This window comes from Oryctolagus cuniculus, chromosome 15, assembly GCF_051225735.1.
Source record: "Oryctolagus cuniculus isolate XC-2025 breed Fujian yellow rabbit chromosome 15, ASM5122573v1, whole genome shotgun sequence".
NCBI lineage: Eukaryota > Metazoa > Chordata > Mammalia > Lagomorpha > Leporidae > Oryctolagus > Oryctolagus cuniculus.
The window spans coordinates 52145174-52171431 of NC_142881.1; the positions used below are offsets into that span (position 1 = coordinate 52145174).

The 26258-nt window shown below is 42.7% G+C and overlaps 1 protein-coding gene across 50 annotated transcripts in view; it reads right to left on the bottom strand.

The window, feature by feature from the left end:
* The window catches only part of ANK3 (ankyrin 3), a 712348-nt gene that overhangs the window by 20593 nt on the left and 665497 nt on the right, over positions 1-26258 (bottom strand). For 16 of the 50 annotated variants that reach the window (XM_089314920.1, XM_089314917.1, XM_089314919.1 and 13 more), the window contains 7 exons: positions 25927-25972; positions 13333-13407; positions 9253-9384; positions 8234-8377; positions 5066-5374; positions 4696-4786; positions 1592-1973 (listed from right to left, as the gene is read on the bottom strand). In XM_089314920.1, the coding sequence (XP_089171046.1) occupies positions 1592-1973; positions 4696-4786; positions 5066-5374; positions 8234-8377; positions 9253-9384; positions 13333-13407; positions 25927-25972 (1179 nt within the window). Of the gene's footprint in view, positions 1-1591; positions 1974-4695; positions 5375-8233; positions 8378-9252; positions 9385-13332; positions 13408-15409; positions 21845-25890; positions 25973-26258 lie in introns of all 50 variants that reach the window. The other 34 variants (XM_089314898.1, XM_089314895.1, XM_089314897.1 and 31 more) reach the window with 6 other exon arrangements.

The window sequence follows — 26258 nt, forward strand, 5'->3', positions numbered from 1 at the left end:
TCACTGTGGATTTTTATGGCCATGAAGTATTTATGCATTAAACTAGGGCAGGTGACCAACACGGAATGCAGAAATTTGTAGGAAATCTTGAAAGCCATTTCTGTATGGTAAGTATCCTCCATTACTGATGCTCTCCATGTCAACCCTCTTTATTACAGTAGGTGATACCTACGTTCATACACACACACTTTACTATTTATATTTGCATAGTCATTTAAGAATTTCCATGTTGTTTATTAAGAAACTTTTGCAGAATAAATTTTCTAGGTAGAATATCACCCTATATTTTGTGGGCACATTTTTAAAAAGGTCAGGTCAAAGATAGAAATCAGTATTCAAAACTTCACTTGTCAAGAGCCAAAGAAAGGCCTAAAGAAATACTCAAAAGGTTAAAAACTGGCAACGAATCATCATTCAAAGTTTAATTATTGGTGATGGTAGCCATTGGCTTATATAATATCCAAAAATAACCTTCAGTTCAAGTGGAAAAAAAGAGATGGATTAAAATTTTACTTCCTCTCACTTTCCCATCTGAGAAGCAGGAAAACAGTCTGCAGAAGGGAAAAGGAAAGGGTATGATTAGTTAATGAGTCTGCAGTTAGCTTCTGAGTGACTGGGAGTGCACTACACATTGTTCAAGATCTCACCGTAGTCCTGGACTCATTATTTTAGGAGACTTGTTTTTTCCTCCCCAAATAGCAATGGGTGTGAAGCTGAGACAAAACTCCAAGTACCATTATTCCAAACACATGATTCTGTGTATCGCACAAAAACTGACAGTACAAAAAGGAGTGAACAATGTAGGAAATAGGAGTAGAGCTCATTTCTGCTTTCTTACATCCATCTGTGAGCCATAATTTCCACGTAAAATACATTTTTTACTTCAACAGTGGTAGAAATACATATAAATCTAGTTGATGTAACCACAAAAAACATGTAAGCGGAAAGAAAAAACAAATAATGTTATAACAGTAAGATCTAAAAATTACTGGAAACAAATGTCAAGACAGTTATCAGCCTGGATATAAGAATTATAAAAGTGACATTTCTAACTTTAAATCTGTAAGGGCTGTCCATCTACCTCGCTTTAGGCATGGGAACTGGTTTCATCATTTCAAGACACACCTTATAGCATAGAACTCTTACACTTGATCTTAGTCAGAAGGCCGAGAAGCGATAGCATAGAACTCTTAGATGGAGCAAATGCTACAGATCATTTATGCCACAGAAGCAGAGAAGGTCAAAATCCCTCTCTTCCTCCTGAAAGGAAGTAGGCTGGATTCGGAGGTGGGAGTGTGTATCCCAGAAAAAATCAATCCTGCACCTTAAATTAGTTGTTTAATGTTGCTGGGGTTATTTTCCTTCCTGAAGACGACTAAAGAAACAGTCCTTTTTCTTACCCAGGAAACCAAAGTATGATTTCTGCTCAGTACACTCCTCACCTCCACCATTAATGCTGCAACTGCACATGCTTGTATTCTTGTCACAGAAAGGACCTCGAGCCCAGGATTACAGGAGGAAGCAAAACAAGCAGAGCACCAGGAGGGAGGGACTCGGGGAGGGGGGCACGCTGGATGCCCGGATGACGTACCTTCTGCTCAGACCCACTGGAGCCCTCTTCTTCGTGGAGGTTAAGCCTCGGCTTGCCATGTGCAGGACAAGTCCTACTACTCATCTTTTTCATACTGACAGGCACACAGGGTTTAGGCTCTTCTATTACAAGCTTGCTGGTTTCTTCCAGAGATTTCTGATATGCTGCTAGTGGCGATGCGGGTTCCTCAACACGACCGGATCCGTGTATTTTTGGTTTGAGAATTTCCTTAGCACTCTGTTTCCCTATATCATTTTGGGATTCTGGAAAGTAAGATTTTGTCTTTGCTTCTGGAGTGACTTCTGCATGGCTTCCATTGGCTTCAAATTGCCCAGGCTCTCCTTTCAGATATGAGGTAATGGAATCTCTACATTGGTCAGGGCTGCAAAAGGCAAAATGTGCAAATTTACAATGGCAACATGTGGCTGCAAAGGGGCTTCAGCCGCTCGGAGTTTCCAGCAAGCATATTTTCTAACTACTCCTGAAGGCATAGAGGGGCATGAAAAATCCAATCACAGGATTTAAAATGTGAGGCGCTCTCACGGGTAGGGGTGCAGGCAGGTGTGCACAGGCTCCAGGGACCCCTCAACCTGGCTAGCCATCATGTCATCTTTTTTTTTTTTTTAATTGCAGCTCTACAAGTACATGGATTTTACATCTTGAAAAGTGATCCAGAGAGGTTCCTGGACCTATCTAGAGTTTCCCACTCTATCAACCTAAAAATGGAAGATACCTCAACATCCTTTTCTATCACTAGTAAGAAAAAAAAAAATGATGTTCCTCAGTGAGTCCTGTGATAGAGTTCCCTGGTGAACTCTGAACTCTGCGAGAAGTCCACAGTTCGGTACTTTCTACGTTTTCAATTGTGGCGCCTACTATTTTGCTTTCCCAACTACCGATAGCTTCAGTTGACTGCCAGCTTTCTCCAATCCTGACCTCTGCTGATATCACAGGGGATCATCTTGGTGCACACCCTTTGCTTCTGCTTACTGTGAAGACTGTTTGCCCTAACTGTTAAAACCCTTCATTTCAACTTCTAATTTTTTCTTACTAGTTTCAGTATAGACAATTCATTTCGTAACATATGTATTGTTTTTGTATTTCTGCTTAACACCTGCAGAAGCACAGTAATTAGTGAAATGTTTCATAGGTATATATAATCTATATGATACCCATACATAGTCTTTTAAATCAGGTTTAGATTATTTATTTTAAAGATTTATTTTTATTTGAAAGGCAGATTTACAGAAAGGTAGAGAGAGGGAGAGAGAGAGGGAGAGAGGTCTTCCATCCACTGTTTCACTCCCCAAATAGCCAGTCCACACTGCTTGCCTAAGTTCTTCTACTCTACATACGCTAATATGAGGGGCAAAGTCACTGGCATTTTCCTATTTTAACAGAACAACCGGGTAACTCATTAGAATTTTGCATATGTAATTTACAGACAGAGCCTATATATATATATGTTTTATATATATATACAAAATAAGGAATTTCAACCAGTTTAATATCTAAGTTTATTTCCTGACACATAACTATGAATTATGTGACTATCCTAGAATATAGAATCAAAGCTAGCACTCTTAGTGCAGCTGTCTCTTTGGTGGGCTGTATATAGAATTGACTGATGATTCCATTTTTCAAAATGAGTTTAGAAAGTTTTTCTCTGAAAATTTTATAAACTCCCTTTTTGGAAAATTATATTAACTCTCCTTGTGGGACATTTTACTGAACAAGAGCTTATCAGTGGCATGAAAATATTAGAAGTGGGTCGTGAAACAACATGAGTTCTTTTGCATCCAACCGAAAGTTTATCACAAGTTGCCACTGAAGCAATAATGTGTGCATAAATGAAAGTAATGCCAATTATTAAGAGATTACTATTTGCACCAATCATTTGGGAGGCGTGATACATGCTTGCTTTTTGATTGGTAAACCTGTTGGAGGAAAGTAGTAGAGAGATGACCAAAGTGATGTTCTTACTACTTAGAAATTCTCCTAAATCACAGAGCCTACCCCTCAGTGGTAGGATTTGAACCAACACCTTAGGAACACTGGATCTTACCTTTCTATAGCAGGGCCTGACTTACAATCAGGGAATTATTGTTGTTATAAATAAATGTCTATCATGGTCACGGTATTTGGAGTCCAGAATTACATGTTTCAGGGGCTGGTGTTGTGGAGCAGGGGGCTGAGCCTCTGCTTATGATGCTGGCATCTCACGTGAACGCTGTGTAACTGCTCCGCTTCCAACCCAGCTCCTTGTGGGAAAGCCGTAGAAGACGGCCCACGTACTTGGGCCCGTACCACCATGTGGGAGACCTGGATGAAGCTCTGAGCTTCGGCATGGCCCAGCCCCGACTGTTGTAGTCATTTGGGGAATGAACAACTGCATGGAAGATCTCTCTCCTTCCCTCTCCTCTCTCTCTGTCCTTCTGTCTTTCAAATAAATGAATATTTAAGAAAAAATTACATGTTAAAATGATGAAATACATTCTATATGTAAACAATAGAGGGACAAAGTTGGCAGTATTTTTCTTAGTATCCTAGCTTTCTTCTTTGGCTTCTCTGCATTTCCAGCATTGACATTCTAAAGAATGTGCATAGAAGAAAGGAAATCAACAAAAAAATTTGAGAGTAGTTATTACTAGATAAGGTTGAACTGATCTTCGTAGCCTGTAATTTAATATTCTGTTTGCATGTAAGCATTTTTACAGTTAGGACACACTATAAATGTTTCAATTTTGAAAGACCTGGATTTTTATCTGTTTTGAATGAACATTAATTATTAGCCATGCGATAAGAATAATGCAAATAAACTAGAGTAGAGTAGTCTTCCAAATGAAAGGCAATGTGTAAATCTTGGGCATGTATGTAAAATCTTTTCCTTTTTACTCCAGGCTGTCATTAGTTTGGAGCATAATTTGAATTTAAATTAATCTTCTCCCACCAGATGGGCATAAGGAACCAACTCTAAAATCGAGTAGTATCCCCAAACTAGAATGGTCATTTACAAAATGTCAAGGCTAAAAAGCATGCATTCACAACACACTGCTCACAGGTAACCTGCGCTCCACTTTGCTTTCCCTGCCACAGAGCCATACCTGTCGTCCAGCCGATCGAGTAACCCACCAGCGATTCTTCGCGCCTGTGCGGGAGACTCTACGTTTCCGCCGGATGTCTCGTTCTGCCAACCTGTAATTGAAGACATTTCCAGTTCCGCTTGCTGAACACGTTTAAGAATAGCCTGTACTTTTTCTTCTGTCATTTCCTCAGACTCTACTCCTTCTTCGAGTTGAATGTCCTCAAATAGAGATTTGAGCTTTTCTTCCGTCATCTCCTCAACAGGACCAGATTTTCCTTTCTCCTGCTGCTCACAGCTCACTGCCACTTCGCTAGTCTGCTTCCATGGCTCTGCCGCTTTACCATCCTCGGGGACCCCAGGGAAACTTCCGAGGTATTGAGGATACTCACTCAGACACACATCCTCCAACTGGCTCTCATCTACATCCACTGCTTCGGGCATCTCTGTCAAAGGCACTGAGTCTTCCAGTTTGCTGTCTTCTAAGGAGGTGTCTTCTGCAGTTACGACCGGAGGTCCATCTGCTGCATGCACTACGTTTCCCTGGGAAGGCACTAGCCCATCACTCAGTCTACTAGGGGTCCTAAGGGGAGACTCTATGCTAGAGATATCGCTAAAAAAATCATCTTGCTGCAAAGGGGTGGGTGGTGTGTAGTGCAAGCCTGAGGGGGTTTCCAGTTCCACTTGAAGGGAAGCATAACCTATGGAAGACAGTACATTTGGACTGACTGGAATGAATTAGAATACAACAAACAAAAACACATGGAATGACAAGATAGATCAAGTATGAGAATGTATGATGAAATACAGAATCATGTTGACAAATTTATTGGTTTAGTTCACTTAAATGCAATACAATGAAATAAAAAGCCTAGTGCAAACTACAATAAAATGGAACACTAATATCAATTGCTTCTATCAGTTTTTGTAATTTTAATATAGGAGCTTAAAGGTGCAGACTAATTTAATCCAACTAAGTTAGCGATTATTTAAGATACATTTAGTTAACAGCTAAATTTATTAGCTTCCTACTTTGAGCATGCAAAATTCATACTGTGGTAGACTGAATACAGAAAGCCACAAGAAACCAATTTTCCTAATTAATGACCTTATTTTAAAAACTGTACATATAAGCAATACAACCCAACTCTAGTTTTACATGCAATTTACAATAAAGAAAATGAAGCTAATCTTTGGAAAGAAATGATTATCAGATTTTAGAGCAGTAGCACCGGGAAAAATAATCCAAACACATGATGGGGAAAATGATTCAAAAAGCAAACAAAGTAGAAAAGGCTCCATATAAAGTTTTTGGGTGACATATGTGACAGAGATGAAAGATGGAGGTGTACAAGGGTACTTCAAAAAGTTCACGGAAAGAGGAATTAGAAGTTTGTTTTGGTGCAAAAAGAATTTGAAATCCACACATCTGAAAGTCTGCAAAATTTCTGCAAAATGAGTATCATGAAACAACTACACATGGATTTCAAAAGAATTTTTGGCATCAAAATAAATTTATCTTTTAATTCCATTTTCCATGAACTCTTCCAGGTACCCTTGCAGGTGAATGTTTTGGTGAAGTGCATGATGGAGTCTACTTAGAACCACGAATCAAATACAGGGCAAAAAAACACGTGATACACAGAGAGGTAAAAAACCATTTGCAAAGAGCACTCTGAATGGTCATGACCACACTATGAAACAGAGTTTATTAATCAGTCTACACAAAAGGAAGGAAGGAAGGGAGGGAGCTAACCCCTTGTTTGAAACACTGCTGTGTGGACTAACCAATGTGTTTTTCTGTCTCAGCAGAGAGCAAAGTCAACCATGGTCTGGTCATGGTGAGGAAAGGAGGTTTCAAAGTTCAATCAAGAGGAGAGACAGGAGAAAAATGCACATTTTCTGAATTATTGGTCCATAAAACCAGAGCCAAATTTTTCCATCAGCCCACTGTAAATTTCAGTTGAGCTGCTTTTTAAATTCAAACTGCTATAGGCAAGTGGGCATATTTCAGTTATGGTCACCCATAAACCAGAATTTTGTTGAAAAGTTGGCTAAGATTAGCTGGAGCTCGTCATCTGCATAGTGAGACGGTGCTTCACTTACACCTTCCTAAATTTTCCCTAAGAAAATTTTAAGCAAGGAATATAAAATATGAAGAGACAGCAAGAAAATTTTCTTGTAAGTTTACATTAATGATAATTCTGGTTTTACAAGGTTATAATTACACAAAGCTTATGACAGCATAAGTATTTCTGCTATGCTGCTGGTGATCGCTTTGATTTGTGGGACTGTCCTTAAAGTTTTTTTCCCCAATAAGGAGTATTAGAGGACTCTACACACTATGACTTTAGTCATGATTCAGAATTGATAGAACAGTGATGTGTATTTAGTGCAAAAAGTTTATTTATATAGCTTCACATATAAGATAAGGCCCTGAAGATAATTTTTTCCTAAGGTTCTATGTCATTTAGAAGCATAAAAAGGAACCACTTTTGACTTATTTCCTATGTGTTTACTTGGTGGATAACAGGTGTGCTTTAAATTTTCTGTTCACTTCAACTGTGCTAAGCAGAAACTGTCTAAGACCTTGAGATCTTTTATCACATCACATATGCAGATTTGGAAATGACTCTTGTCAGTCTAACTTGATCAGTTGAAAAATAGAAAAATCTGACCAGAGCTTTTAAAATTTGTAATAGTAGAAAAGATCTCTTAGCTCCTTTTCCTGCTTCCTCCTCATCATCAACATTCTCTACTCAACACTCATTGTAGGAAGGCCAAGACTGGCTTGACATAGTAAGATAATCTTAGGCATTTCTCAACACTTTGATTAAAAAGCCCCAGGCTATGTAATAAAGGGAAGATGACAATATCATGTAAATGAAGGCAAAGTGAAAAAGGAATTCTTTTGTTATTAGTGACATCTGTGCTCACTGATTTTGAAATTATGCTGCCTTTTATATATGATAGATCAGGTTGGGTTTTTACAAAGAAAAACAGCAGCATTTAAAGTTAAAAGAAAGTTAAATAATGAAAACAGTTGAGTGATATATTAGACTTTCAGTGCACACATAAATACTTGGTCCCAGTTCAGTAATTCCCCATTTGACCTTAATTTGTACAATATATGCTGCAAGTTGATTCAGTACCCTGCTTATTTGGTAAAAATGGCTCACAATTTAGTTTTATTGATATGTGAATAAAAGAGATTACAAGCCTTTTAGGTTAATAAAAAAAATCTAAGTGACAAAAGCAATGCATTTTCTAGATATTAAGCTTTTTTCCATTTGGTCACAGAGAATATTAAGAATAGCAGCTCTTTCAGGTAACTTATACTTTCATGCTACATTATTAATGTTTTATGCTACAGAGACATTCACCAAGTTGGCTCTGATCTCAGAGTGCTTATTTGCAGACCCTGGTAGAGAAAATGCTGTGAAAATGAGAAATTAAATCAAGCAAATCGCAAGTCAGTTGGTTTTAAGCGACTGCCTGACTGGCTACAGTTTCAAATTTCATCCAAAGATTACACAAATATGAACATTAAAGTCAATTACCATCAACCGGGTCATGGAAAACATTGTTCTCATCTGCAAAACTTCTGGTGCCTGAAATATTTCCATAATCAAATATTGGTCCTTCTAGCAGAGTCACTATATCTATTCGATTAATTTTTGTCAAGACCGAAGTTAAGGCATCAGCTGAAAAGGAGAAAAAAAGGTTGAAACCCAGTTGAATGACTCTCTTCCCGGCAGCACAACATCCACGACACGGCTGCTGTCGCCTTCCTGGCCTTCCAGCTCAATGTCACTATCACCAGGGCTCGGACTGCTCACTGCTACAGGGGAGAGTCTGGGGTCTTACAAGTCACTCTGTCGCGCTGTGATCACAACAGCCTTCATTTCACTTTAACAGAGCAAATGGGCTTTAAGAAAGCCGGACAACGTTTCATTATGGGAGAATCTAATAAAACTTTCAACAAGTGCCTCTGCTTTCAGGATGTCAGCATCGGCCACCCTCCTATTTGATGCTTAGCATCTTCATGCTTGACTAAGGTCGGGCTGACTCAGGAGTGCTTATTCCAGAGTGTTGGGGGTTGGCCCTTGCTAAAGGAGAGCGCCATTCATACCCAACCACTTCCAACTCAACCATATTAGAGAATTCTCTTCCAGCTCAAATGAAGTTGCATAGACCTGTCTGCCTAATCACCGGTCCTGTCCTGCTTTCCGCTCCTAGCTCGACATCCACCTCTGCTCCTGACAGTAACTTTGAAGGGTTTCTGATGACCCTTCCCTCATCTAACAGCCGCAACTATGTTTTCATTTGTGATGGTCATGGGGGAAAATGACTGACTAAATGCAGAACATTCACCACTGCTTGCTTTCCAAAAACATTTCTCAGGGCAGATTTTTAGAATCTTAGCATCTACTTAAAGAAGTGCAACGGCAAAAACCTTGCCATTACTCTATGTTGATCTGCTCTTTCCCCCTATATCTGAATGAACCTGCAAGTAGGTTTATCTAAAATCTGGATATATGCACTTTTGAAAGTAAAAAAGAATATAATTTTAGCATACTTGTAGCATTTTTTCCGTCTCTGGTAACCCATTTTTTTAATAACATGAAGCTTTGAGAAATTAAAGAATTTGGATTTTCCACACGTATTTGATTGATTTCATCCACTGAAAAATTCAGTTCCCTTGCCAGTTCTGCAAAAAGAAAAAGAATTACTAGGATTGCATATTCTACTTTTTACCACACACATTTCATCAAAGTAATGCTCAAGTGCTACAGAAACAAAAACAAAAGGACTTTTGTAGAAAGGCCCAAGTGCAGCCTGGGGCATTAGTCTTCATCTACTTGATGTCACAACAAAGTAGTGATCCTACTCGGGCTGTGTCTCAACTCCTCCGAGGTAGTTCCTTAGGGATCAGAGTTCGCGTCGAGATGGTTTCATCAAGATCCTTTGTCTTTACAAAGACTATGTTGCTCCTTTTAATTCAACCAGATTTCCTGCCATTTGAATACATTGCATACAAGGTAGACATGGGCATTATTTATTCAATTAATCATGTTGACAGGGTTTCCTCTAAGTAGCCTCATGAAATAGGTCTCTCACTCACATAATGGTTCGCCCTCTATACTTTGATGAACTCCACTGTGGAGATTAACTGGTGGCTGCAGGTCAGATCATTAAATAGGACCTGCAGCCATTTGTGTGGAAATAAAAGGGAGATGGCTTTCCATCCATGTTTATGCAAACACTCATACATTCATTCTTGTAAATGCACAGTATCTTTGGAAAGGTACATAGGATCTAAGTGTTCATGGCTGCCTCAGGAAACACATATTTCATTTTACATTTTGCTATACTCTTAGGTGTGTATTCTCTTAAATGATTAAAAAAATAGGAAAAATACTCCAATGGGAAAGGATTCAGTCAAGCTTCTAGTCCCTATAAGAAATGTTTCCAGCAATTTGGCAAAATGAATTCAGAAGCTCAAAAAATTCCTTGTGTTTTGACCAAGTGATTCACTTCTAGAAAACTATTCTGTCAATACCTTAAAGATGGTATACAATAATTTATACAGATAACATTGCAAGCTTTTAGTACCAAACAATTGAAAGCAATCCATATGTTGAACAAAAGGAGAAAAATTAATGTAAGGTGCAGTGGCTTGCCAACAATTTTTATCATGGCCTATAGTTAAGAAATAAATTGTATGTAATGGTACTTATATAAATGAAGCCAGATCCTCACGAAGCTAAACTTAGCATCAACATGTGTAATTTACAGATATTTCCCTTTGTATTCCATTTAGCAGCAAAAAACAAAGCATGAATTCATTTCATGATTCATTAGTGCCTTGGAACCCACAGTTAGAAAAATGCTATCGTAAGGTTTATATATTAGATATCCTCTTTATCCATGAAACCCAAGATCAGAGAATATTTTTTAGAAAACTATAAAATTTGTAACTGTTTGTAGTTACAAATGAAAAAGCCAAGCATTAGATGGTATGCATATTACACTTTTTTTTTTTTAGAAAAGTCAAAGCATATTAGGATGTTAATAGTTTTGAGGGAGAGGTTTAAATCTGATTTATTTACTTACATGTAAGCATATAATAATTCTATTTAGAGAATTATGTAGTTTTTAAAATCTTTCATCTCTGTGGTTTAAGACACAATACTGCTACTGCCCAACAAGTCTTCATGACCAAACTATCTATTGTCTGGTGACACAAAATCATAGGACATTAAGAATTTACTGTGACAAACTAAAGACTGTACTTAAGGAAAGTAATAGTTACAGAAATATACTATTGCAAAATCAACATTTGCTTCAGTACATTTTCAGATTACAGCATCCAATGTTAAAATATAAACATTAACCTGATGTTTGTCAGCAAATATAAGGCATAAATTATGATTCTCTCAACTGCAAATGATCACTCAGATAACCTGCGTTTTTAGCACTCCGCTAGGCTCCTAATCATTGGCAGTGAACCTGAGAGGTTGGTGGAGGGCAGGGGTGGAGACGAAGAGGAGGCTTGAATAAGTGGTAGAGGTGATGGGGTGGGCATTCAGTGGGAAATAATTTAGATGACTTTGCTGCCCATTATCTGGGTTCACATTACATTCTCCCTTTCAATAACATAGCTAAATGTATGTTGCTCCTGGTATGCAAGATGACTTTAGATATGACAACAATTGATGTTATTTTTACTATTATGCTTTTTTGTATACATGTAAAAATACACTCAATACAAATAAAATAAATAAAGGCAGTGGGTGTTTGCTGGAGTGATTACAACGCTGCTAGTGACAACCCATATGCTGTATCAGTGTGCCTGGGTTCGAGGTCCAGCTCCACTTCCAATTCCAGCTTTTTGCTGATGGGTGCTCTAGGCGACAGCAGGTGATACCTGAAGTACTTGGGTCTCTGTCACCCACGTAGGAGTCCCACATTGAGTTCTGGACTCCTGGCTTTGGCCTTACCTGGCCCTGGCTGTTGTAGGCATTTGAGAAATGAAAACAGAGATGGAAGATCTCTGTTACTGTCTGCCTTTCAAATAAATAAATAACACAATCTAAAACACTTTAAAATTTCTCAGATTCATGTGAGGTAGGATTTGGTTACAAAGCTGAATTGTCCACAGAACCTCATCTTCAGTGAAGTGAATCAAGCCAAATATTCCTTTTCTACGCTTTGATCATAAACGATTTCATTCATTCACTGAACTACTTTTGCGAACTGAGCATACGAGTATTAACTTTTTTGTAGCTTGTTTTTAAAATATTTTATTTTTTAAAGACTCACGTGTTTGAAAGACAGAGTTACAAAGAAATAGGGAAAGCCAGAGAGAGATCTTGCATCTGCTAGTTATTCCCCAAAAGACCATAGTGGCTCGGGCTGAAACAGGCCAAAGCCAGGAGCTTTGGACTACATTCAGGTCTCCCCCGTGGGTGGCCATCTTTGGCTGCCTTCCTAAGGGTATTAGCAGGGAGCTGGTTCAGAAGTGGAGCAGTCTGGACTCTAACCGGTGCTCACACACAATGCTGGTGTTGCAGCTGCTGGCTTAACTCACTGTGTCACAACACTGGCCCCGTTAGGAAAAATTAACTCAAATTTTAAACTGTCATTCCTCTGTTTTCTGTTTAATATAGACATTACAGATAATCCTTATTTCCTGTTATTAAAATCTAAAGTTTTCCTTTTAAACAAATCTTTGAGCATACAGGTAAGTGTATTTAAAGAGTAAAAGCATCAGATAAGTAATGTTCCAGATTATATGTCTAGAAAGTAAGTTTAGAAGGTTTGTTAAAAAATGGGTTTAAAAGATTATGTTAGTGTAAAGAAATGTGAAATCCAAGCAGTTTTTCATTATATGAACATTCAATAAACTTTTTTTTTTTTTTTTAGAAAAAAAGTTTACTAATTTATATGAAAGGCAGAACAACAGGGAGATACAGTGGAAGAGATCTTCCACCTGCTAGGTCACTCTCCAAACTGCTGAAACAGCCGGGGCTGGGCCAGGTACAAGCCAGGTGCCAGGAATTCCATGTGGGTGGCAAGAATTCAAGTGTATGTGCTGCCTTCCGAGTAACAAGAAGTTGGCTCAGAAGCAGAGGTGGGATTTGATCCCAGACACTCAGATACAGGATGTAGGTGTCCCAACATGTGGCTTAACCTACCGTGTCACAAATGTTTGCCTGCCCCCTCCATGAACATTTCAAAGACTCCTTGTCTATCATAAAAACTGTGAACATGACTCACGAATGAAAATCTGTTTTCAACAGCTACCTAAGAGAACTGCTCTAAGAACAGAAGTTATAGGAGGAGTTGGTTGTGTTTAATGGCATAAAATAATTTGCTATTAGGTAAAAGTTTATTCTAAATAGCCAGAAATGTCTTTGTGAAGAAAGTATTTAAAGTAAGATTTAAATTTCTATTCCTTAGTGTGCATGCCTACATAAAGCTTTGGAAAAACACAGTGTGTGTGTGTGTGTGTGTACACAGGACTGCACATGATAAAAACACCTTTATTAGTTGCTTCTTTGTATTTTTAAAAAATGTACAGTGGACTGCTTGTGAATAAGACAACAAAATTATAGAAACAATACTTGTTTTGTCTGGGAACGTACACACTTACCTGTCCAACTAAGTCCCAGGTGATCGGCTACTATTGCCATCCTGATATCTGTCCGCTCACATGGACTCTGTGGACCTACGATTTACAATTTCTTAATTAAAATAATCATCAAGAAAGACACGATACTGGAAAATTGCTTTTAGCAGTACTCAGATTTTACAGAGAGACTAATGCTAACACTGTACACCGAAATGTGTCCTAGTCGCCTACATGAACACCGCTTTTCACATGGCTCACGTGTTTTTCACCTGCATCAGGCCAATGTCAAGACTACATGGATGCTCGATGTAATGGGATTGAACATGCTGACGAGCTAGCTACTTCACAACAGTACAGGAGTGTCGTGTCGGTGAAAACACCACGATGGGATTTCAACATCTGTGCTTTTACTTTGACAGAATCATATCCATTAGCACATGAGAAAAAAAAAAAAAGAAAGTTGTTCATCTTGAATGACACCAATGTCTTCAGCATGCTTCCCTAGCTGTCTACAGTGCAGTCGGATTCACGGGAAGAAAGGAGAGGAGAGAAGACAGCACATACAGATGACAATGACAGAATGAGAAACTACTGGTAAGTCACTCCACAGGCAATCACAACGGGTCATGCACTAGGGTCTACGAGTCGGCAAGTGTTTACAAACTATGCTGGGTCTCCGGGCTGTGAGCCAAGAGCACTCGAGAACCCTGCCTGCCTTCATTCTCACCAGTCCTCCTACTGCTCCTCCTCTCACTGCCGGCCTTTTCACTCTTTGATTTTAAAGGCGCTGCCTCTGTGTTCTTATCTCTAGCAGACTTCGTGGTAACTGAAGGCTTGCCAGCCCGGGAAGTCTCGGACAACGACGTGTTTCTTGAGGTACTCTCTTCCTCATCGGACACCTCGGACTGCATCTTTCTGTCTTCTTCAGAGAGGCGGTCCACAAGCTTTAAGGTCTCGCCACTAATTCCCTTAAAATATTCAATGGAATGTTTACATACTTCCTTAAGCTGACTTTTCCTGACTTTAACTGTGGTGGTGGAGGTGGTGGTGGTGGTGGTGGTGGTGGTGCTGTTGCAGCTGCTGCTGGTGCTCGTGGCAGTGGTGGTGGTGGTGGTGGTGGTGACACAGGTGGATCTTACCTTTACTGGCAACTTGGACGGAAGCTGTTTGGCCTTGTCTTTCTCTGGCTGCTCTTGTTTTTGTGTGGCACATGCTTTTCTAACTGAGACTGTGTTATCCCTGTGTGTGTGTTTTACTGGGATTCTGGACTTTCCATCTACACATGAAGAAGAAGGAAGGGTTGTGGTTTTCCCAGGTGGACTAACCTGCTTCGTTTTACTTGCCTTAAGGTTTGGCATATGGTTGGGTGGGAGGTTATCTTTTGGTGCAGTGGCCTTTATGGGAAGTTTGGATTGTCGCCTAATCCCTATGGATTCCTTTGTCCTTTGCTGCTCCCCGAGCACTTTCTGCTTATCTTTTGTGCAGTGTCCGTGTGGTAGCCCTGGCTTTTTTCCTGAGGAGCCTTTCACTGGCTTAGCTTTCTCAGTGGCACATCTGGGTGCGGAATGTTCTGGGAGCACTACATGACTTGTCATGTGATCTGTGTGCATGGTGGAAGCATCCAAATTGTTGTTGTTATTAAAGTTATCTTTTTGAAAATCATGTCTTTCTTGGGGCCTAACGCCCATCTGGCTACTGGCTGCATTTGCAGTCATGCTTAGAGCTTCGTGTTCTAATCCCTGACAACTGGTCGCCACCGCTTCTAGCTTATCTGGTACTTCTGCAGGGCCTTCTTTCTTCATGGTCATGGTGGATGCAGAAATTCCCATTTTGATGGGCGTGCGCAACTTGGGGTCAACTTTAGAGGTGCTGGTGGCCGCTGCCGCTGCTCTCTCCAGGGAGCCGCTACCGGATGTGTCTTCCTGACCCTCTCCGCTGGTCGGGATGCTGGGGGGAGGTTCCACTGGAGGTGCCTCTACATTTCTCTCTAGATTGGTTTCTACAGCGGTGTCCCCTGCCTGTGGCTGTGGTGTGGCCGTGACCATGGTTTCATCCCCTTCCCCCTGGTCCCCTGACTTCCCTTCAGAAGTATGCTCACCAATCTGGAAAAATTGGAGCCTCTCTTCAACAAAATCCCTCTTGCTCATGTCAATTGCACCACTGCGAGTCATCTCAAACATTTTTCCTTCATGAAATGGGAAGGGGTTAGGCTCACTAGTTGGGGTACTTTCGTCAGTTGGCGTTCTGGCTGGCGTTGTATCAGGGGTTGTTGCTGGAGAGCGGTCTTCCACCGCCAGACCAAACGGCTTAGTGTCATCGTCCCGGGACTTACTGTCAAAAACTTCATCGTCCCCTCGGTTATTAGACCAGGGGTCGAAATCTAGACCTTTGGTAGCTACGGTTTTAAAAGGAGTGGCAAATTCTTCGTCTACTTTGTAACTGAAATAAGTGTCAGGAAACACTGATCTGTCGGGATGTCTGCCTTCTAGGGTGAAGAACTGGGCCCCGGACTTCTGCTCAGTCTTATCAGCAGTCTTTCCGGAGGAAGGACTTTGCGTACATGGCTTCTCCTCCTCTGGTCCCACCTTCCCCTCCTCCTCGATAACTTCCAGTTTACTCTGGCTAAACGAGCGGTCGGCTGGCTTCAGAATGCCCTCTGTGTTCCAGACATCTTTCTTAATTTCCATGGTCTGACTTGGGAGCTTGGAATCACTCTCGGTCAAACCATCGTCTTCATCTTGCAGGTCGTAGCCATCCAGAGAGTCGATCTCGGTGGCGTCTGTATCGTGGGAAAATTCTGCGGTGGTGGCGATGGAACACTCGGTGATGGACTGGTCGTTGTTCCCATTCTGGGCCGTTTCGTTCTGAGGCGAGTCAAGGGGGAGGCCAAAGTCATTCTCCTTGGCAGATCCATTACTTTCCGATTCCTTCTGGTTGCCGGCCTTGGCGGCGGCCGCTTTGCATTTCGTCATTTCTTTCTGATCGTCGTCTACCTCCTTTAATTTGAAGGTGTATTTTTTAACTGGGACCGGCTGATAAATGGACTCATCATCGCTGGAATCGCTGACATCGGCCCCCGGAGGGACCGGTGACGGTGGCTGCACTCGGATGACCGGTTCCGCCAGCTGGTACTTGTCGTGTTCATCTTGCAGGCTCACTTCGATCAGCTCACCTTCCTTCTCGGGGCGATAAGGCTGCTTCTCTGATTCCAGCTGCTCTGCATCCAGCGGGGGAGGAGGAGGAAATTCAATGTAGGCAACTCGATTGGTTTTAGGCCTTTGGCTAGAGTCTCTGCCCACCTCATTGGGCATTTCCCGTGCGACTGGGGTTTCCTCCGCCGCGGGCTGCTTTAGGGAGGTCGACTTGGCCTGCTCCTCCTCCTCCGATTCCTCAGAAACCTCGGGAATTGGACTGGGTTTGCCTGGTATGAAGGCTATGAGCGAGTCTGGTGTTTTAGACGTAAACTCGTAGCTTACTTCCTCCGAACTGGGTGTTTCCGGGGTCAAAGGGCTTTTCCCAGAGCTGTCTAGAAAGGACACTTGCTCTAGAGTGTCGTCTTCTGGGCTACCTTGGGGAGAGGGAGGCTGCTTCGGCTGCCTGCTTGTGTAAAAGGTCCCCCTGGTTTCTTGCACTGTCTTACACTCCTGACTTATGATTTTTTTGACACTTCCTTGTTGAATCTCTTTTTCATATTGCTTCCCCACTTGCACGAAACTCACATACACAGGCAAGGTTTTTATCTCCTTCCCTCCCTCTGTCTGCGCTAGGGGTGCAAGTTTCTCCAATCCGTCCATGGGACTGTGGTCAAATACGTCACTAGAGGGCGACTCCTGGCCTGGGCTAAACTCTAAAGAATCAGGAGATTTGGTGGGGGAGGTTTCAGGTTCCTCTAGAGGTGGACACAAGCCTACGTAACTCTGTTTGGACACCTTGCTGATTTCTGAGTAGGTGACTTTTGCATCTTCTATGGAATTAAAGTGCTTTGTCTCAACTGTCTCTTTACTCAGACTCGACTGGGACAGCTTGGGGGAAGGTGCGTGTTTTGGAAGCGCCGCGGGCTCACAGAAAGCGTGGGGACCATTAGCAGGCAGCCCGTTCCTCTCCTCGGCCACGCGGACCGGGCCGTGCGACACGGCCGGGCTCTCGCCTCTCCTGGCCGGCTGCTCAGGAGGCCCGCCTGGACGGTCCCCGTCCGTAACAACATATTCCCTGTATAAGACTTTTTTGGAGGGCGATTTTACAGTCATTTCCTTAATTTCTGAGAGAGAGCCATTGGTTAACACTCTGTGTTCTCTCTCAGTCACAGACAGAAATTCGTTCTTTTGAGCGACACTCTGACTCTCGGGGTGGCCCAGGTGACTCTCTCTCACATCATGGACGAGGACATGTGAAAGTTTTTCTTTTTGGGACTTATTGTAACTGGCTCCGGAACTTTCCCACGTCCTAAAGACCTTTTTGTCCCATGGTCCCTTAGCAGTGGCTAAGTCTGAGGTTACAGGACACGCTAAGTCTGCAGCCTGGTGCCCAGAAAAACGCTCCGGCATGGCTTTACTTGGCGTCTCAGTTCTCTGTATTGTCGCCTCATCGGAGCCAACATCGTTCACGACCACATCGCCGCCTTGGGCAGCCTCATCTTTAGCTTTCGATACCAGAGCACCGTTTTGCACAGATCCACTTTGATCTGCGAGGTCTGTGCCGCCCTTCTGCTGTTTTTCTCTAGCAAAGGCTTGGTGGACAGGCAGCCTGCTCTCCTGGAGTTTTTTAACTGGGATTCTGGATTGGCCATCCGGCCTCTTGTCTTCGTCGCACACGTCCTTACTTTTGATGTGCGCACCTTGTTCAAATTTTAATCGAATGGAACTGAGTTTGGATTGTTTGAGCTGAAATCCAGACTGGGGCCCTTCGGGTGCTTTGCTCTGGGCCACGCCTCCTCTGGTTTCCTCTGGGGGCTTGCCGTCTCCAGCGTGCGGGGGGAGAAGAGCCGGTTTCTCCGGGCTGACACCGGGTGCTCTCCTCTCCTCGGCCCTGGGGAAGCCTGCTCCATCGTGGCCATGCTGCCTTGCCTTAACCCACTCCTCGTTGGACGCCAGCAGTTCCGTGAGCAGGCCCTTCTCGGGGCTCTGGGCAGAGTATTCTTTGCCATTTCTCGGGCGCGGCTTTTTCTCGGGGGACTGCAGTTCATCGTTTAGCTTTTCGGTTTTGTCACGAAAAAACTGTGACACTTCAGTCAGTTTCTCTTCCGCCTCCTTCACGGTCCTGTCCACCCTATCTTCGTAAATCAACTTCTCTCTACCTCTGTCTAGTCTGTCCTCAGTGAAGCGCATCCACATGGCATGCTTGGGACTACCGACATCGCCAGGGTAGTGCAATACTGTCACTTTATCAAAATGCTCATCTTTAGACACCTTCCCTACACCATTTTCAGACACATCTTTATAGATTTTGGAGAGAATCTCTTTTTTGGGGGCAGTGGCTACTTTTTCTCTGGCCCGCTTATCAGACCCCTGTAACTCTGAGCTAGACTCCTCAGTATCTGAGTGAGACACGTCTAGCTTGTCTGACAGAAGCATTTTCTCAGCAAACCTGTAAGACTCCCCTCTTAGTTCTGACAACTCATCGTCATGGTATTCTATCGAGTGCTGACTCAGAAGCTTCAGTGTTTTATAGGAGTCATCGGATATGAGTTGAGCGGAACTAGGGCGACTGTCTTCTTCTTGGGACACGGGAGTGTTTACTCGGGAAGACTCCAGGTAGGAAGGCAAGGACTCCTCGGCAGTGAGTTCTTCTTCTTCTTGCTGACCCTGTTCCTCTGGGCAAGGAAAAGCATCGTGTTTTTCTGGCAGAAAATCTTTTAGGTTAATATCTCCCCGGGGTAAGTCTTTCTGAAACACATACATCTCCTTCTCTGGATGCTTTTTGGTTTCTCTAATAATGACTTCAGTGGGCTCAGCTTGGTTACCTTTTTCGATGTGGACTTCTATAATACGCTCCAGTTTGGGTTTCATTTGGCTGTCCTTCTCTGCATGCTGGGCTGAGGCTTCAGCCGCACACCTGTGACCGTCTGGAGACACTGCCGACTTATGCTCAAACAGACCTGCCAGCTCTTTGGAAGGGTCGCGCCCAGACTGAAAGGCCTTCATGATGTCGTGGACCGACATGGTCTCCTCGATCCTCTCGGAGCTGCCCTCGCTGCCGGGTGGGGAATGGTACACCATCCGGGTGGTGGTCGTGATGTGGGTCTCCTCTTTGACGCGCACGCCTTTGCCCAGCACCCGGCTGGGCTCCTCGTCTTCGCCGTTGGCTTTCATCTGGAAGGCTTTCACCTTCTCCTTGATGCTGGAGGGGGCGGGCTTTGGCTCCAGCTCCGTAAAGGTAGGCGAGGGCTTGGGGGACCCAGGCTCCTCTGGCTGGGACTGGGGAGCCTCCCCCGCCGAGGGCTCGTAGCTCCGGATCACGTGAACCACTTCCGTTCTGGTCTCCGTGATGACAGGCGGGATGGGGACCTCGTGAAAAAGCGGTTTGGGCCCCGTGCTCTCGGCGCTCTGCGGGGCCGAAGGGGTTTTCTCGCTTCTCGTTTCAAAGCCGCTGTCAGACAAGGGACTTTTATCTTGGTCATGTTGAGAGAAGTCGTCCGGCGACTCGAGAATCGTATCCGTGCCAAAGAAGGAATCGGCCATCTTACACAGCTCTTTCTCAGAGGTGGACGGCCTCACGGAGGCTGGAGGCATTTTGAGTTTGTGTTCCTGCAAAGCCATCGCTGGTTTTAAAATTCTCTTCTGTCTCTCCTCGCCGTCCTTCTTTGCATCCTCGAACTTGTACTTGAGATTTGTCAGGGAGCCGCTCCCAATATCGTTAGTCAGGTAATCGATGACTTTGGTCAGGTTATAATCCTTCTCCGAGGCGGCTTTCGCCTTGACTTGCACCCTCTCAGGCAGGGACGGGGCATGGCTGGCTGCAGCCTGTCTGGCCTCCCGGATTTCTTCCGAACTAAACTCGGTCCAGTCCTCTTCGGGAGAGCGTCCTTGGTCACTCTTGGGGGACTTGGGCGATCCTTTGTCATCCACACATACATCCTTCTTCAGGATCTCGCTGACTTTCACTAAGTCTTCCTTTACTTTCTCCACAATTTTGAAAGGTTCTTCGTCCTCCATCCTCCCTTCCCTGGGGAGCTCGGGGGGGAACGGCTTCTCCTCGGGCACATCCGTCTGCAGTATTGCGGTCATCCGCATTAGGTCCTCTTTCATTTCGGCCACGTCTTTTAATATCTCCTGACTGGAAGATAGAGAAGACGGTGTGGACAACTTTAGGGAAGAGGGCGTAAGGAACAGGGATGACTTAACCGGAGATGAAGTTCGATTGAAATGGGGCTGGGGGCGTGTCTCCGTAGTCAATGTTTTAATGGGCGACAGCAAGGCGGCTGCTGATTTGGTGAGTGAATTCGAGTCTGGAAGTTTCTTTAGGGCTGGTTCTGGCAAAACATTGACTACAGAGTATACTGGCACTGTGATAATTGATGAAGTTACAGAGGAGGTAGTTGCGGAGAGCGATGACCCGAGGGATGTATAGAGAGCACTTGCGGAAGGAGTTCTTAGAGACGGAAAAGCTGATGGGGCCGCTGCGGGGACGTATGACCTGAGTGGGGAAAATGGCATCGCTGTCGTGGTGGCAAATACTTTATCAACCGTGTCAGTGGCTGCGTTCACTACAGAGTTTGTAGCTGTGGAAATTTTGTCCTGTAACGTGGCAGTGGCTTTGCATCCGTTAATTAAAGTTGAAGACGATGGATATTTCAGAGGAGAAACCGAGCCATTGACTAAAGCTACCTCTGCATGTCCGGGCATCTGTTTCAAGGGTGACGACAGAGCAGATGCCATCGTGACTTTAGCGGATGAAATGACATCGACTGCCGACTGAGCTGGAGCCACCGCTGACTTTAAAGGCGACGAGATCAGCGGTGTTGCTGATGTAATGATGGACTTAAATGGCAAACTGGAGGAATACATGTTAAGGTTGGATTTGGGGGAAGCCGGGGGTGTCATGGTAATTGACGACCTCTCCAGCAGGGACCCTCCTGTAGTCACTGGAGAGGTTCGAGAGGAAAACGTAGAGTTGGATGCCAGCCCTTTTAAGGGCGTGGCCTCTGTGACTGTGGGAGGTCTAACCAGGGTACCAGAGGAAACTTGGAGATTGTATGGAGATTGTGACACCACCGTTTTTATTGGCGAAGAAATTGTCCGAAAAGATCTAATCGGAGATGCCACGTCACTAATGGATTTAACTGAAGATGTAGTTGACGCTCCTAAGGTGGATTTGATTGGAGAGGGAGTCGAAACAGACCATATCGATTTTAATGGAGAAGCGGACGGTGTATTAGAGGAAGAACTTGATAAGGAAGTGAAGCCTGACTTGGCCGGCCCAGGCACTGTGTTCGGAGCTGTTGTCCAGGACTGGTATGGTCTTGTAGAAAAGAATGGCTTGTATGAGTAAGTGGTAGGGAGGGATCTTGTTGCTCCTGCACTCCGTTCAACTGTTTCTTAAAATTTTTAAATGAAATCAAACACAAAAATCAACAAAAATGGTTGAGAAACAGAGAGACCAGAGAAAAAAATTGGTCAGTAAACTTTGAAATATTACAAAAGCAAGTACAATTGTTTGCAGCATGACTTAGAATGGAAGAGGCAAAAAGGAACAATTACATAAAGGAGGAAAAATAAAATTTCCACAGACAAGACAACTAATCCAAAGTTTAAAAAACAACTCAAGAAATAAAAAACAGAGCAGTGGGAAATGAAAGACGGGAAAAGCACATTGCAACCAAATAGGCCAACAATGAAAAATGGAAACACATGAGGAAAGAATTAATGATGAGAAATAACCACAATGGAAAACTCTTCCCTTACTTCCTATTGACTTTCTTATGTGCTGGTTTGGAAGTTTCAGTAGCCGTTCTGTTTTGCCTGTATCCGCACATGTTTGTTTCGTGCAACCATATGACTTTCATTGTAGTCATTGTCTAACCCTCCCTCTTCTTGAGCCTTCCCATGATAGAGAGTGTACCTCCTCAGAACCATTTCCAGATGTGTAGCTGCACATTAAATATCTACAACTGTTTGAGAAGACCACTCAAGCCTATTTCATGCAGAATCCAAAATAACTTTTAGGTGACAGGCAATTGATGTGCAAACTATGAAGCCACTGGATTTTCAATCTCTATCTTCCATGCACAATTCGGTTATGCTTTTCACCCATAAAAAGCCAATAAGAGCAAGAAATTTTCTGAGTCAGAATCTTAAACAAAACAAAAACAAAGAAAAGGAATGTTTGCATTTATCTTTTCCATGCAGTATATTCCTTTTGATGGAGAAAAAAGAAAATGTAACATGGAATGATTTTTAAATGCATGTGTACATACACACACAAAGGAAAAAAAAACAAAATATGATTCATGGTTACCATAAGCAAGCAAAGCAACTGAAAACATCTTATCATGCATGATATATCATGGCAAACAAGCCAATAAAGTAATACAATTTGTATGCCATATTATGTGCAATATATACACTTTAAAAATACTTTCACAACAGCATTTAAAAAGAAGAGTACACTTTTTCCATGAGATGTAAAGTCTTGGTACCTTTTGAGATTTTAGGGAAGTATTTACTACTGTACATTATAAAATACATCTATATGTATATAGAGCCATGTCTGTAGCTTTCTTCATGATGGTTGCGAGAACACAGATTATCTGAGGTAGTGTTTCATAATCTATCCCACTTTAGATTCTCAAAAGGTATCATGGGGGAAAATCTAGAAAGCATAGTCATATTTTTAACACCCCATAGTTAGGTATCTGCAGTGGAATATGGTATATTTGTATGTGTGTGTCTGTCAATTGCAAAGGTACCAATTCATACTCATTGGAGTCATGGGTACCTCAATCATTGGAGCAGCCATGAGGTGGACCTACCACTAGAAAAGACAGATGCATTCTCCTTGCGGGGGCGGAAGGGGGTAAGAAGCATACAAATGAGGTAAGCACACTTGCAGGGGGACAGCAAACACGCCTCAGCCCTCTCTACTTCTTCAGCTCTAACAAACCCATCAAGCAGGTCACAGATTTTGAACACCTGCTGAGGGACACGTTCTATGCCAAATTTGCAGACAGTCTTGCTCCATGAAAACTTTGGTTCAGAGTAATAGTGGAACTTGAAAAGGAAATGAGACTCAACTTCATCTTTCCTGCTCCTCTCCGCTGTGCCAGGCTACTACTACTATCCTGTTCTCAGATTACCAGCTTCTCCCCCAAAGGTGAAGACTTTCACTCCTGGTGTACGTTTACATTCAGACAGTCAGAACCTATCCTTGTCAAGACTTACATATTACTCTGAGGAAGTGGAAGAACTAAGGAAAAACTCACCTATTCATTACCCTTCCTAGCCGTGATTCTCAGTACCATGTTGCTCAATTCCTTGGAAACACCATAACACAAATGGACGATCTGGGGATCCTTTCCATCCAATGACTTGGCCTCAGTTCATGGATGTATTTGGTAACTACTAGAAATGGGCAATGCCTCTCTCCTTTACCCCTGAAGGATGGCTACATCAGGCAAAGAAGTCTTTCTGAACCCTATCTATGCTTCTGTACTTCGCAAAGAACAACCAACTTACTGATCAGTTACACATTTTATCTTTTAATGATCTGTCTTTTCGCAATACCTTTTTTTAACAAAGGGAATTTTGGATTATTAGACACTGAGCTATATCAGAATCTTTTTCCTAGGGGAGCAGGAAGCAGCGGGAATGTTTTAAAATCAATTCAGAGGCCATGGCATTTTGTAGTTCTCTTTTACTCCCCTTTTATTCCTTTTTACTCCTGGCATACTATCCTTACATGCCCTTTCATAAAACAGAAGTGCCCTCTTCCTTCCAGCAATAGTCAAGAAAAACAAGTTGCATCTACCTTATGTGAAGCTAACCAAAAATGTTGGACCACTTTGATAAGTGGGAAAAATTCAATGACTTAACACATCAATGGCCTTACCATTCAGGAATCCCCCCAAACTCCTGGAGGACCAGAATCAGATGGAAACCTGCCTGCTCCAGGGGGCCTGTGATCTAAGTGATCTGGTCCATCAAGCCCACCCAAAACCAATGAATGGTGCCTTGGGGTGTGGTGGGCCTCCCCACCAACTTCCCTTTGAGGCTAAGATTTAGATCACAATATGGGTCTCCAGGGCAAACCAATATTCCAAAAAAACCCTTCTACCTGGTGTATTTAGTTTAATTGAAAAATCATCTACCTACGCACACGTGAACACTCACACACACCCTCCCTATTCAGTAGCACAACAGGAGTAAATTTCAGCCCCAGTTTCTGGAAGGATTTACAGATTTTTCTGCTAAGGGAGAAAACAGATCCAAGGAAATGTTCATGAGTGTTGTAGGGTATCATTTCCCTGGTACTCCCTATTTTATATTTCAATATAAAAACTTCCCTAGTAGTCAAAGAGCTAGGTTCCAGCAGACTATGTTAAGACCATCTGAACTCAGTAGTGGAGCAGATTCCTACTACATATTCATATGCTATGCTGACCCACAAAAACAGTAACTCAGGTAAGGAGGGAAAACCAAAATGGTGGTTCTTACTGGTAAATTTCCCAGCCTCCCTGAATTCAAGCAACTATGAGTCGATGGAAACAACCAGGAATGACTCCCTAATTAAAAACTAATTTCTGTACAAATTGTCTGCAGCCCTCCGATGGCTAAAGTGGCACCACTTTCTACCAGTCAATCACAGTGCTGCCCTTGGTCCTCTTAGCTCCTCTTTGTGGAGGGAGTGATCTTGAGGTCTGTCATGACAATTAGCAGGTTGAGGGAAGGAGAGGAAGGAAGCAGAGACAGAGATGAGCGAGGGGAAATGAACGAACACAATAGAATCTAATACTCTGATGCTTGCCAGGCACTTAACAATGAACCAAAACAGGCAGTGAGAAAGGGGTTTAACCAGTCTAGTGAAAATCAGCTTCAGAGTGATATTTTAATAAAGTCAGTGTGGGAGAGTACAAGGGGGGATGGAAGAAATAAGAAATGAGTAAGCAAATGCTTCCTGAAGAAAGTAAGAAAATAAAATTCTTGCAAAGTGGGAAGAAAAAGCATCATGGCTAGGATACAACAACCTATCTGTGTTGTGAAAAATGAGGTGATGACCAAAGTAACCTTCTCCTCCTCACTACCATCCCAAATATATAAGAGAAAATATTTTCTCTTCTGAACACAGATTGAAAGCAATACTGGTATTTATCTCCTAGAATAGTTGACAAATCAAGGTTTTAAAAGAAAAGCAATAGAGGCTTCTAACTAAAGAATAGTGGCTTTGAAAACTGCTTCGAAAGCTGCATATTAGGGGTGTTTGTACTTCATGTCTTCCAGTATGTACAAAAGATTATTTTGATTTCATGATAGGCAACTCTCCTTTTGTCACTGGGTTTTCTAACAACATCAAAATTTAGTTGGTATAGAAAAAATGTCTCTTCTTACAAAAATCCACATAGATTAGTAACGGTGTTAGAAAACTCACTCATTCCAGGCTCAGTCAAGTAGCTGTAGCGCTTACGTAAAGCTAAAGATGCAAAGCTCTGGCGTCTATCTGCTTTCTCAGCCTGAAAAAGAAAAGGGGAAAGAGCCTCTGTTTGCAGCTTCCCTGAGACACCGCCCTGGTTGTGAAACAGCTTCTAGGATGGCAGGTTGATAGCTTGCTTATCCTGATTTTTTTTTTATGCATTTTCCTCTTCCAGATGTTCATTTCCTACTGAGGTTCTATAGCCCCACCCCAGCGTCTCGACCACATAACCACCATTTAGCAAATACTTGTTTAAGAGCACTAACACAGTACACACGCTACAGGAACTACAGATGGAAGACGAGCATCACAGAGACTTCTGATGC